The sequence below is a fragment of the Orycteropus afer genome, unplaced genomic scaffold (assembly GCF_000298275.1).
Source record: "Orycteropus afer afer isolate SDZICR_OR568_19922 unplaced genomic scaffold, OryAfe1.0 scaffold00010, whole genome shotgun sequence".
In the NCBI taxonomy this organism is placed as follows: domain Eukaryota; kingdom Metazoa; phylum Chordata; class Mammalia; order Tubulidentata; family Orycteropodidae; genus Orycteropus; species Orycteropus afer.
In genome coordinates, this window is record NW_006921597.1 from 18,884,396 (window position 1) to 18,896,813 (window position 12,418).

The window sequence follows — 12,418 nt, forward strand, 5'->3', positions numbered from 1 at the left end:
ACACATACAAAGACACACAGACACATGACCAACAAAGCACATACATGTTGAGGGATACAGTAAAGGAGGGGTTAGGGTCCAATGGATTTAATCAGGAAAGGCTTCCTTGGGAGGCAATCCACTCAGCCTCATCCAATAGCATCTAACTCATTAAACACACGCACACAATTCATGTAAATTCAACTCGTCACCAACAACAGTCTCATCATGGTACCCAATGGAGGGAGGGTCCGAGTGACCACATCCTTAGACTCCTGTCTGTCTTTAACTCAGTCTTTTCTCTTGGGCATGGGGACATGGATAAGGAAAGACATGATTTGCAGCAGGAAGTCAAAAGGATACAGCCTCACTGGTTTTGCATTTCAACCTCGTGTCCTTTAATGGGGCATGACGTGCAGGGAGAAGGGTGTTGGGGTGTCAGCAGAGTAGCCTGGCATCCTCTATAAGTGCTTCTCTCCTCTCCCCAAACAACCAAGAAAAAACTCTAGGTGAATACTGTCCAAAGAACCATCTGGCAGCAAAGACCAGGTACCAGCCTCTTGCCTCTCAGGCCCTGTGCACTCAGGCTCCAGGGCACTGACATGGCTGCAGGTCTCTCTGCCATGCTGAGGGCCAGCTAACCAGAGGGCTCTGGGGGCTGCCATCTGGGTGAGGAGAGAATCTCTGATTAATCAGTGGTACTTTTCTATCAACATTTGTTCAAATCTTTTGGCAATGTAACAGGACCCTCTTCCACCTTAGAAAATACAACCTGAGGACTGTGGTAGTGAAGGTTGTGTGTCAGCTTGGCTGGGCCTGGCTGAGTGGCTGGGCAGCTTGATTTGGTTATTCCCCATGGTGAGATTGGCAATCAATTCCATGGTGGAATCTACTGGAGCAGCTGAGTAGCTGCTTTAGGGATATGATCTACTTCTAGTATATGAGCAGCAGCTTTGAGGAAGGTCACTAGGTTTTTGGCACGCTTGGACCCTGCATGTAGCCAAGTCTTCATTCAGCAGCCTGCCATGCTCTGCAAATCTTGGGACTTTTAATAGACTTGAATCAATGACCTGCCATGTGGTAATATTGGGACTGTGCCTTGTTACTTGCCTACCTTGGGTTTGTCAGCCTCAGCAGCCAGCAGCTGCCTGACTGCAGAAAAGCCTCCAGCTTCAGTGAGCCAGGAGCAAGAGGCAGAGCTGAAGCCCAAAGTCTCAAGGGGCTTTCACCCAGCACCTAGAGCCTGGCACTTTGAATTCAGACTTCTAGCCTCCAAAATTGTAAGAGAATGAATCCCTGTTTGTTTGAGCCATCCCATTTGTGGTATTTTTTTTTGTAACCCAAACAAGGACTCAACTGGATTTCCCTTGATGTTTCAATGGCTCTCAGGAGCCTCAGGTTGTCAGTTTGAACAGCTGGGAGTATAGTTCAAGCCTTCAGAAAATTGAGCAGAATGTGACCACAAGAGGGTAGGTTCCAGGATCTCTAAAGTCTCCAATCTCTAATAGTCTATGTCTCTGTTTACACTCTGAGCCTCTGGCAAACCCTGGGGTTATTCCTGAGGTTTAGAAAACTTGATCTCAGCCTGTTGAGATACACACTGAGTAGGGTTAAGATCCAGACCCTGGAGTCAGACCTTCCTGGGCTTAAATCTTGGCTCTGCCACTTACTGCATGACTTTGGGCAAATTACTTGACCTCTCTGTACTGCTGAGGACGGAATCATATTTCCGTTCTCTTTATACAGGTGCCCACAGGCACACGAGACATACAAAGACACACATACAAGTGTGTGTGTCTTTGTATGTCTCGTGAGCCTGTGGGCACCTGTAAAAAGAGGACGGAAATATGAAATGGCTGGTTTTTGACCATTTTGGCTTACAAAAATGGTCATTTCATATGGCTAAAGCTGACACCTATTGCATAGGGTTGTTACAAGGGTAAAATGAATTACCCCACAGTAAGCACTTGATAAACATTTGTGCTTTCTCATAAAAATACAGAGGAAAAAAGAAAAAGCAAACTAAGAAAATACAGAATAAAGAAAGTGTCAGTATCTGGGAGAGCTTAGGGGACCCTGAAGAGTTTAGGTCCAGAATTAAGCAAAGTTGAACTAGATCACCCAGGGCTCAACACCATAGAGCATCAATTCTCAGAACACGCAACTGCCTCCTTCTTATGATAATTAATCTCCTTCCAAAAAAATATTTAAGATGAGTTACTATAAAATCCATAAATTACTGGATGGTTAAAGGCAGGGATTTAAAAAAAGGGGGGTGGGGAGCAGGGGAGACAGATTCCCGGAACCAGAGAGAATGGAGGAATGTAGGCAGAAATGGAAAGGCGCACTCAGAACGCTGGCAGGGGACAGCGCTGTCCTTCTGGGGGCGGCCCTTGATGTCTGGTGCCATGGACAATGTCCAGTGACTTTGGCAAGAACACTGCCCTGGGTGTGTGTTTGTGTGGTGAGGAGAGGGACTCTGATTCAGCCCCAAGTTCTTGGACAGAACTGATCATCTAAGCCAGAAAGGACAAAGTAAGAAGTTCCCAGCTGGAGTCCCCAAATGCCATGTGCTCTCCAAAGTCATTTTGGGTGCCTCTGAGCTATTCTTAACATCTTATAGAGCATAAAAGAAACCACACATTTATATCTGTATGTTTGATTTAGGCTGGACTGACATCTACAGAGTGACCTGGCCATTCTGTGCAGACCAAAAGCTCTGGTTGGCAGTCACTTATTGAAAAAAGAAGGAAAAAAAAAAAAAATCAAGACCTAGGGGAATATACTATGCCAAGGAAAGATGGGATCCTATGGCCTAACAAAATCGCAAGGGGTCAAGACGGCATTCTCATCCCCAGCCCTTCAATTGAAACTAGAAGAGAAGTCCCCCAGCCAGACTTTGCTGCCGAATCAGGGAAGAATTTGTTCTGAAAAGGAGAGGGTTCCTGAATGGGGCTGCAACTTTGGTGAGAGACTACATGGAGAGAACTCACAGAGCAAGAAAAGAAGGAGCCCAGTTAAAATGCCTGTAAAGCTGGAATATAGCAATTCTAGGACACGAAGATTCAGGGGCAAGAAAGCTTTCTGCTAATTCAAATCACCTTCTCAGGACCAGATGTCTAAACTTGGAAATACCACCTTCAGCCTTTTGTTTTTCTCCTTGTTTATTTTCTACTAGCTTTTCCCTAGTTTCAGAACAAGCTGCCTTTAGAAAACTTTAGCCTGCCTCCAAGTTGCTGGAGGGACAAGTCCTAGGGGCTTCAACCCAGCCTGAGGGCTGGAAGTGTTCACAGAGATTTGATACCGGAAGCAAGATCCTGAGACGGATTAAATACAGAGGGCAGCGTGAAGCCACTCCTACCTGGGTGCCAGTCGGTATGTTGGTTAAGGGCTTAGGTTCTAGGCCCAGGCTGCCAGGTATGAACCCTGATTTTGTCACTAGCTGGGTGACCTTCAGCAACTTACCTAACCTCTCTGAGCCTCAGTTTTGTACTCTCTAAAATAAGAATAATAATAATTCTTTTCTCATAATGTTGTTAAAGGATTCAATGGGTTAGTATTGGGTCAAATCATCTGAAATTGATGCTTTGGTTGTTCAGAGATGCTCAAATATCAGCATTATTTAGTTTAACCTGTGGGGCAATGGACATTTGCCCTTGGCTCTGGAGAAATAAACTTTGGAGTAACTGGGGTGTCTTAGTCTGGGAACTTCCAGGCCACACTTGAGTATTTGTGGGTCATTCCCTAGGCAAGTAGGGGCTGGCCAGACTAGAAAAGACTTACCATCTGGGAGGCTGACATCAAGCAGCCTCAGCAGGGATGATTTCGCCTATCTAAAAACCTGGAACACGAAGGCTCAGAGAGCTTCCTGGTTGTGGAGGGGAGGGTGACACGCCCTCTCTGAGACATGGCAGGTCTGCTTTGGGAGCCTTCCCAGACCTCACTTGTGCATCTCTTCCTAATGATGATGCTGATTTGCTTCCTTTTGCTACAATAACGCTGATAGTCCTAAGTCTAAATTTTCCATGAGTTCTGTGAGTTGTTCCAGTGAATTAACAAACCCAAGGACAGTGCCTCTTAATTTACAAGGCCTGATTTAGTCCTAAGTGACTAGGGACAGAGAAACGAGCATGTGTGAGAAATAATGAAGAAGTAGGAAAGCGGGGATATGGCTCATTTCTGCCTCCTGGGAATTGGCTTTATGCTGATTTCCACCCACTAATCTATTGTCATAAACTTAATATCCAGTAAGTGTTTAGAACAGTGCCAGTCACCTAGTAAGCCTTCAATATTAGTGGCCAACATTTGCTTTTTTCTTTGTGTCAGATATTATGCTAAACATTTTACATGTAAAGTTATTTAATCCAGATCCTGGATAGAGTGGGAAAACAATATGAAACAAAACTCAAAATCACACAAAAGAGACCAGGTTTGCTCGTCTGATAGAGCCTGGTGAGACCCTTGAGACTATGGTCCCTAGTCACCCTTTAGGTCTAGAACAGAACTCCAGCCATACAATAGACAGGCATATGGGGCGAAAATTTACATCAGATAGATACACTCCTTGGAATGATCATTCAATTGTGGGAGAACAGACAAGAGCAGTGTTTGCACAGGGAAATACCTAGGGGGTGGGATTGCATGGGAGGGAAGGACACTGGGGAAGAGGTAACTGCAGGGAGGGAGTGGGAAGAGAGCTGTTACATTGTGGGGAATTGCAGTGTCATGAAACAAAATGTGGATGAACTACTGCATGGAAAACAAATTTGCTCTGTAAACTTTCACCCAAATCACAGTAAGAATTTAAAAAGAAAAAAAAAAAAGGAATGTAAAAAGTGAAATAAAATATCTGTGGGGGAAAAAAGTTATTTAATGCTCCCAATTATCCTATGAGGCAGGAACTACTATTATTCCCATTTTATAGATAAGGCACAGAGAGGTTAAGCAACTGGTCCAAGGTCCCAGAGCTGACTGGTGGGCTGATGTGAATCCAGGCAGTTTGGGGTGAGAGCCCACTTTCTGCAGCCTCTGGAGAGCTATCAGTCATCATCACAGCAGTTTCTGGGGAGTCTTACTCCGAAATCCAGAACACTAACCTACAAGGGCCTCAGTTCTGCCTCCACATGAGGTATTCCTCTGCACCCCTCAGCCCAGCCCACTTGCAGGGCACCCCTGGGCCAGGCAGAGCTGCCTGTTACCTCCTCCATTTTTCTGGCACAGGTAGGGGAACCTCCAGATGTTGCCAAGGCCCACTGAGAAGCCAATCTGGGCCAGGATGTACTGCAGCTTGCTGTTCCAGGCAGGCCGGTCCTCTGCATCTAGCTCCTCCTCTGCTGATGCCTTCTGCTTGCCGCTTGCCTCGCCAGCCACATTCAGGACGCTCTGCTTGTAGTCCACTGGCTCCTCAAGAGCCAGTAGGTCAGCCACTGACTCCGTGACATGCTCGCTGCTGTGCTCACGTTGGGTCACCTTGCTGTTCTTCGGCATTGGTGCCACCTGGGCCGCACAGCCCTGCTCCCGAGCACACAGAGAAGGCGGGGCTTGGCTGCTGTCAGCTGCTTCTCATCCAGGGACCTGTGGAGCCAGGTGAGCAGGAGAGGATGAGCAGACTGTACCAGGGAGGTGGGACCCAAGTGGATTCAGTCCCCCTCACACACTTTGAGGCTGGTAAAGTTATTTAATCCTCCCAACTATCCTACGAGGCAGGAGCTACTATTATTCCCATTTTACAGATAAGGCACAGAGAGGTTAAGCAACTGGTCCAGGTGAATTTGAAGCCACTTTTCATTACAAGTCGAGCTTGACTTCCCTCCCATCAGGGAGGAGGCGCTTAGGAGCTAGAGGTCTACAGATTCAGTTTTCCACAGGCTTTACCTGGGCGTCATTAAGGAGCTCTGGTGGCACAGTGCCTAAGGCAACTGACTGCTAACCAGAACGTTGGCAGTTCAAACCCACTAGCCACTCCACAGCAGGAAGACTAGGCAATCTACTTCAGTGAAGATTTACCACCTCAGGGGGTCACTATGAGTTGGGATTAACTCAATGGCAGTAAGTTTGGTGTTTGGTTTTTACCTATGCATCATTAGAAAGGCAAGCCTCATGGGGCAAAAGAGGCAAAACCATACACCAGACCCAAATCAAGAGTGATTCACTATTGATATTGCTCCCTTTCATAATTGAAGACCCCAGAGGGTTCAAAACCTTTTGGAGATAGGTGGAGCACAGGGAATTTTTAGGGCAGTGAAACTATTCTGTGTGGTATCGTGGTGGTGGACACATAGCATGAGACATTTGTCAAAATCCACAGGACTGTACACCACCAGAGAGAACCCTAATGGGAGCCATGGGCCAACCCACTGATCACTGGGATGGTGCAGGGCCGGGCAGCCCTTCTGTCCGTTGTGCACAGTGTCCTAAGTCAACAACTACTACGGACTTTGGTAACGATAATGTACCAACATTGGTTCATTAATTGTAACAAATGTACCACAGGAATGAAAGATGTTAATAGGAGGAGTAGCGTACAGCGAGGAGAGGGTAAATGGGAACACTCTGTACTTTCTGCACAATTTTTCTGTAAATCTAAATCCACTCTAAAAAAATTAATTCTATTTAAAAAAAAAAAAAAGATCTCTTTGGGAGCTCACAGCCTTTTCCTCCCAGGGGAGCCATGGTTGTAGCCAACATCCAGCCCTCTCTCTTGTGTTCTATCTTGCCCAAACCACCTCAGGTTGCCTTGCCAATTGGGGACCCATGAAATGCAGTCTATGAACCAGTAGCAGGAGCTGGTTGAAAATGCAGAATCTCAGGCCTACTTAGACTTATCGAATGATCCTTTGCATTTTTATAGGATCCCTGGAGAAGTCAAAGGCACATACATTAATGTCTGCAAAGCAAGGCTCTAGAACCCTCACCTGGGGGGGGGCCTAAACACCAGTTCCTATGGCCCTTCATTCCCTAGGCAAAAGTGTGGGTTGACCAGATTCAGCTAAGAATTCTGGCACCAGAGCCCAAGAAGTGTTTGCTGGGTGCCAACAATGCCTGGGTCATCACTCAGCCCTGACATTATCTGAGGGCCACTGCAGCCAAGAGCTGGTTCTCCATCCTCCAGCGACAGTTTTACAGCAGATAATGTCTGCAGAACATGGGTAGAGGGGTGCAAACCCTCCCTTGCTGCCTCCAGCCCTCATTTGTCTTTCGTGCTTTCCCTTAAAGAAATCAATCAGGAAGAGAATGAGTCCTTTGAAGAATCCCAACATTCTGCTGTATTTCAAAGCACCTCCTCATTAGGAGGTTGGAGGATTTAAAATTAAACACATGCACACCCCGGCCTGCATTGCCCTGCATCTTTCTAGGGATGTAAATTACCCGGCTCTGTAATTACTCTATTAAGGGAACAAACTGCCTCTGGAAGGCCTGCTCTCTGTTTGCTCTCCTCGGATGTACCACCTGAATGGAACACACGTGCTCTGCTCTGCGGAGAGTGTAGCTCCCCTTCTGTGGGGCTCTGACTCACCCTCCTGGCTGACTCCAACAAAGAGTCCTCCTTCCAATGGACCTGGCCCACCAGATGTTGCTACACATATAATGAGGCTGAGAGGTCTGACAGACGGGGAGGACTGCCACGCTGGTCTGTAGGGTTAGCTCACCCCAACATAGGCCTTGGACCACATCAGTGCGTGGTACCCCACCTGTTCTCATGCCAAGGGGGACAGTGAGTTTTTGGTGAGCATCAGAGTCTTGGGCTTTGGGGTGACTGGAGAAGATCCACCCTACCTAAAAGAAGTCCCAGCTCTCCATAGGGACTCCACTTCCTAGCCAGTCTTCCCCTGCTGGCCTGGGTCAGGACACAGGAATCAGAAGGCTATTGGGGCCTCTCCTACAGCTGCAAGTGGTTTTCAAAGATGGTTGTGCTTAGTAACTCTGAGCATAGTCTTTAGCCTGAATTTAAGCCTGACTCTGCCATTTGCCAGAGTCCCTGGGTGACATAAATGTTAAGCTCTCTGACTACTAATGAAAGGTTGAGGGTCCACCCAGCTGTGCCTCAGGGGAAAGGCCTGGTGAGCTGCTTCCAAAAGGTCACAGCACAGCCTTGAAAACTCTAAAAAGCACAGTTCTGTTCTGACACACACGCGTGGAAACAGACTGGACAGCAACTAGAACAACTGGAACTGCCACTTACTAGCAGGGTGACCTTGGGCAAGTTACTTAACCTCTTTTTCCTTCCATGTTCTGTAGGGATTATAAGAACATCTACCTCTTACGGTTATTGTGGGGACTAAGAAGGTTATTAAATACACAGAATGGAATATTATTCAGCCATGAAAATAAATGATGTACTAACACATGCTACAATACAGATGCACCTAAAAAATATTATGTTAAGTAAAAGAAGCCAGACACAAAAGGTTATATAATTCCTTTTATATGCTATATTCAGAATAAGCAAATCCATAGAGACAGAAAGCAGATTGGTGGCTAACCAGGGGAGGGGGAGAGAGGAATGGGGAGTGATTGTTTAATGAGGGTGTTTTACTGAGGTGATGAAACAGATCGTGAAGCTAGAGAGAAGTGGTGATGGCACACTGTGAATACACTTTAAAATGGTTCATTATGTATGTTATGTGAATTTCACATCAATAAAATTTTTTTTTTAATTTTAGAAAAATACATTATTAAGTGTGAAGTATTTAGAATAGTGCCCAGCACATAATAAGTGTTCAGTCCACGTTCATGGCTCTGTGTGGCAACCTAGATCATAAACTGGGAGGGCACCAGCCAGTGAGGGCAACCTGGGTCAGGCCTTAGACTGAAGCCCCTCCTCCCAGCAACACTGCCGGGAGCAGAGCTCATGATAGCACCCTACCTTGTGGCCTGAGTGCACAGGAGGCCCACCTGGAGGAGGCAGCCTCTCATCTACCAGCCTTCATCCTCAGCATTCTGTGTCGTGAACTCTGCCTCCACACTTGTCTCCCTCTGGCTCCTCCTGCCCTGCTTATCTGTGGTGTGGGAAGGGAAGAAGCATGGCCCTGAGTCAGCTGAACACCCTGCTGTGTCCTGGAGGGTGCCCCAAGTGGGACTATGGTAAGTCTATGGTCACTTCAGCCCTCAGCCTTCCCTGGGGGCCACTGTGTTGCCCACACGACACAATGTGAATGGTACCTCTTAGAATTAGACAATGAAGGGGCTCTTGTCCTTGCCCGAGATGCCAGAATGAGCCCCCACACACACTCAGCCAGTCCCTGTCTCTAGGTACTCAAAATGGAGAAAATCTAAGGCATGTGCAATGGAAGCTTGTCTAGGACCTCATCTTCCCCTACAGATTTTCGTCAAGGCTTTTATTAAAAACTATAGCTGGGGAGAAGGGCTGGGCTATTCCTGGAGACTGCAATACACTCAGAGCCTCTCTCTAGCTACTCTGCTTGCAATCAGGACAACTTGCAATGCATTAGGTAGTATTTTCCATTGATGATAGCACAACTGGAGCAAACCAAGGTCAATTCCCATAAGTCAGCAGACTTTACCCTGACACTGCCCAACTGGAGCACAGGTTTCCCAATAACTAGCCTGATGAGTGGCAGCTCTGGTCATCAACATGAGAAAGGGCTAAGGGGAACAATCATTGTAAACCTGGAGGACTCAAGGACTAAATTAGCACAGGAAAAGCCAGAGAAGGGTACCCAGAGCAGCATCACTGGCTATCACAGGGCATCACCTCACTACAAGCAGCTTCCTTTTCCCCAAGATTCAACTTAGATGCCATGCAGGGTGGGGGGAGCTGGGCAGAGGTCCTCATGCCATCAGGTTTGCAGGATGCAAAGTGCTGGTGCCAAATTGCAAGCTGAGGCCCTGGGCTGGCTGTAATCATGCCTAGGGGTTGTTGGGGGGTCTTCTATGTCCACTGAATATGCTCAGGGGACAGCAGAGTCAGACTCTCAATTTTAGAGCTTGTGAGACCTCAGCAATCACTTGATTCAATGTCCTCATTTTATATATAAGGAAATTAAGGCCCAGAGAGAGGACATGAACTGCCCAAAGCCACTTAGGTACTTCTGACACCCTGACCAGAATCTCATCTGAGGAAGCCCATCCATGGGGTCAGACTGTGAGAAGGCAGTCAGGTGTGGCGGTGGAGGGCATGGCCTTTGAAGCCTGATAGGCCTGGGCTGGTGAGTTCATTCATTCAACATACATTTACTGAGTACCTTCTGTGTGCCAGGCTCTGTTCTAGGTACGAGGAATATAGCAATGAGAGTAATAGGCCAAATGTCCCCTCTTGTCGAGTTTATCTTTCAAGTGGAAGGGCTAGATACTGAAATAAACACATATGTAAGAGAAAAGACAACTGAGATATAAGCTATAAAGAAATATAGCACAGGGTCGGGGGTGGAGCAAGCTGCTATTTAATGCAGGGAGGGTGGGGAAGTGTTATGCAGGAAAGGGGTCTCTTAGGAGATGACATGTGAGCAGAGGCCTCAGTGATGGAAGGGGGATGGGCCATGCAGAAACATGAGGAAGAGCAAAGGCAGAGGGAACAGCAGATACAAAGCTCCTGCAAGGGAAGCAGCACCAGGGAATTTTGGAACAGCAAAGGGACCAGCGTGGCCAGAGAAGCAGCAGCACAGGGCAGTGGTGAGAGGTGTGGTCGGAAGGCAGGAGGGCCAAGCCGCTTTGGCTGGACTCTGAGAGAGACAGGTGGCCCCTGCAGGACTTTTCTGTGGGCTTCTGGATACATCACCCTACCCCTAAAAAAAAAACCAAACTCATTGCTCTTGAGTTGATTCCAACTCATAGCAACCCTAAAGGACAGAGCAGAACTGCCCTATAGGGTTTCCAAGGCTATAAATCTTTACAAAAGCAGATCGCCACATCTTTTTCTCATGGAGTAGCTGGAGAGTGCTCCAGGGTAAGAACCAATAACATTTCAGTTACCAGCCAAGTGCTTAACCACTGCACCATCAGGCCTACTTTGCTCTTGTAAGGCACTTTCATTATGCAGCTTCAGTCTCCTCATGGGTAAAAGGGTACACCTCCCAGAAAGGGCTGATGGAAGGATTAATGAGTCAATGCATGTGGCATGCCTGGCACACAGACAGGATCCAAATGTTAGCTACCGGAAGCCTCACATTGATTACCTGCATACATTTAAAAATAGGTTAAGTACAAAAAATAGGTAAGTCCTCATATTTATATTTGGGCATAAAAATCCCCTGTTCCTCCTCAGGAAGAGTCAAAGTGAGTTTGCAGCAGGGAGAGGAGGGGGAGAGTAGAAGGAAGCATTTTGCAACATCACCATTTCAGAAATGTCTGCCTATGTTATTGGCAAGAACAGAGATTGCTGGGGCAGCACTCTACAGAGTCCACGACTTACCACACCCCAGTGTCAAACAGAAGCCAAGAAAAGGTCATGCAGCTGTAGGTCTTGGATTCAAAAGATCAGCAATATTATCATTATTAATTTTAAAAAAAATGCCTCTTATTGAAAGTTTATCAATATTATTATTAATAAAAAACAGTAGCTCATATTTGCAATCATTTGAAACCACTTAAATACATTTTTTTAACCACTTTACTGGTATATCTGGGGTGGTGATTCTGCTCAGGGTCCAGTCCCAGCTTCACCGCTTACCAAATGCCTGGCCTGGGCAAGTTCCTCAACCTCACTGAGCTTCAGTTTCTTCATCTGTAAAAGGGGGAGAGTAACACTGCCTACCTCACAATAGGAACCCTGGATGGCACAAATAGTTAAGCGCTTGACTACTAACTGAAAGGTTGGCAGTTTGAACCCACTCAGAGACACCTTGGAAGACAGACCTGGCTATCCGCTTCCAAAAGGTCACAGCATTGAAATTCCTGTGGAGTACAGTTGCACTCTGCACACATGGGATCACCACGAGTTGGAATCAAGTTAACGGCAGCTACCACCACCACCACCTTATAATGCCGCGAACAGGATAAGTTGTGTAGGTCTGAGAACAGTGCCTGGCATCCAGGAAGTACTTGCAAATGTCATCTCTTCTGTGACCTCATTTGGGTCACACCACAGCCCAGGGAGGTGAGCTGGGCAGGAGCTATCAGCCCATGTTACAGATGGGGACACTGAGACTGTCAGTGAGAGCTGTCAGGTCTCCTAATGCCTGTGCACTCTCTATTCTCCAGGCTGAAAGTTTCTTTAAAGAGGAGGTGGTAGCAGCAACTTGGTACAACTCCTCTTCTGGGCCCTATTCCCTGAAGCCTGGAGTCCGTGTGCTGGCAAAAGATCACTTCCAAGACCAGGGCATGGGAATCCAACATGTACCCAGCCAACACCCTGAATCATTGACTAGGATGCATACCACGGTCAGAGAAGCACCCAGAGTGGAGCAAATTCCACCGTGCCCCTGCCTTTGCACAGTGTGGTACCAGCATGATCCAGGGGGCTAGCTGGGTGCTGGTCCTG

General features: G+C 47.1%; 1 protein-coding gene across 1 annotated transcript in view; it reads right to left on the reverse strand.

Annotated features, from left to right (window-relative positions):
• SLC6A17 (solute carrier family 6 member 17) overlaps positions 1 to 5,466 on the reverse strand; it is a 43,927-nt gene extending 38,461 nt beyond the window's left edge. Inside the window, exon 1 of the mRNA XM_007949520.2 lies at positions 5,178 to 5,466. Coding sequence (XP_007947711.1) covers positions 5,178 to 5,466 — 289 coding nt within the window. The remainder of the gene's footprint in view (positions 1 to 5,177) is intronic.
• Between the last annotated feature and the right edge of the window lie 6,952 nt (positions 5,467 to 12,418).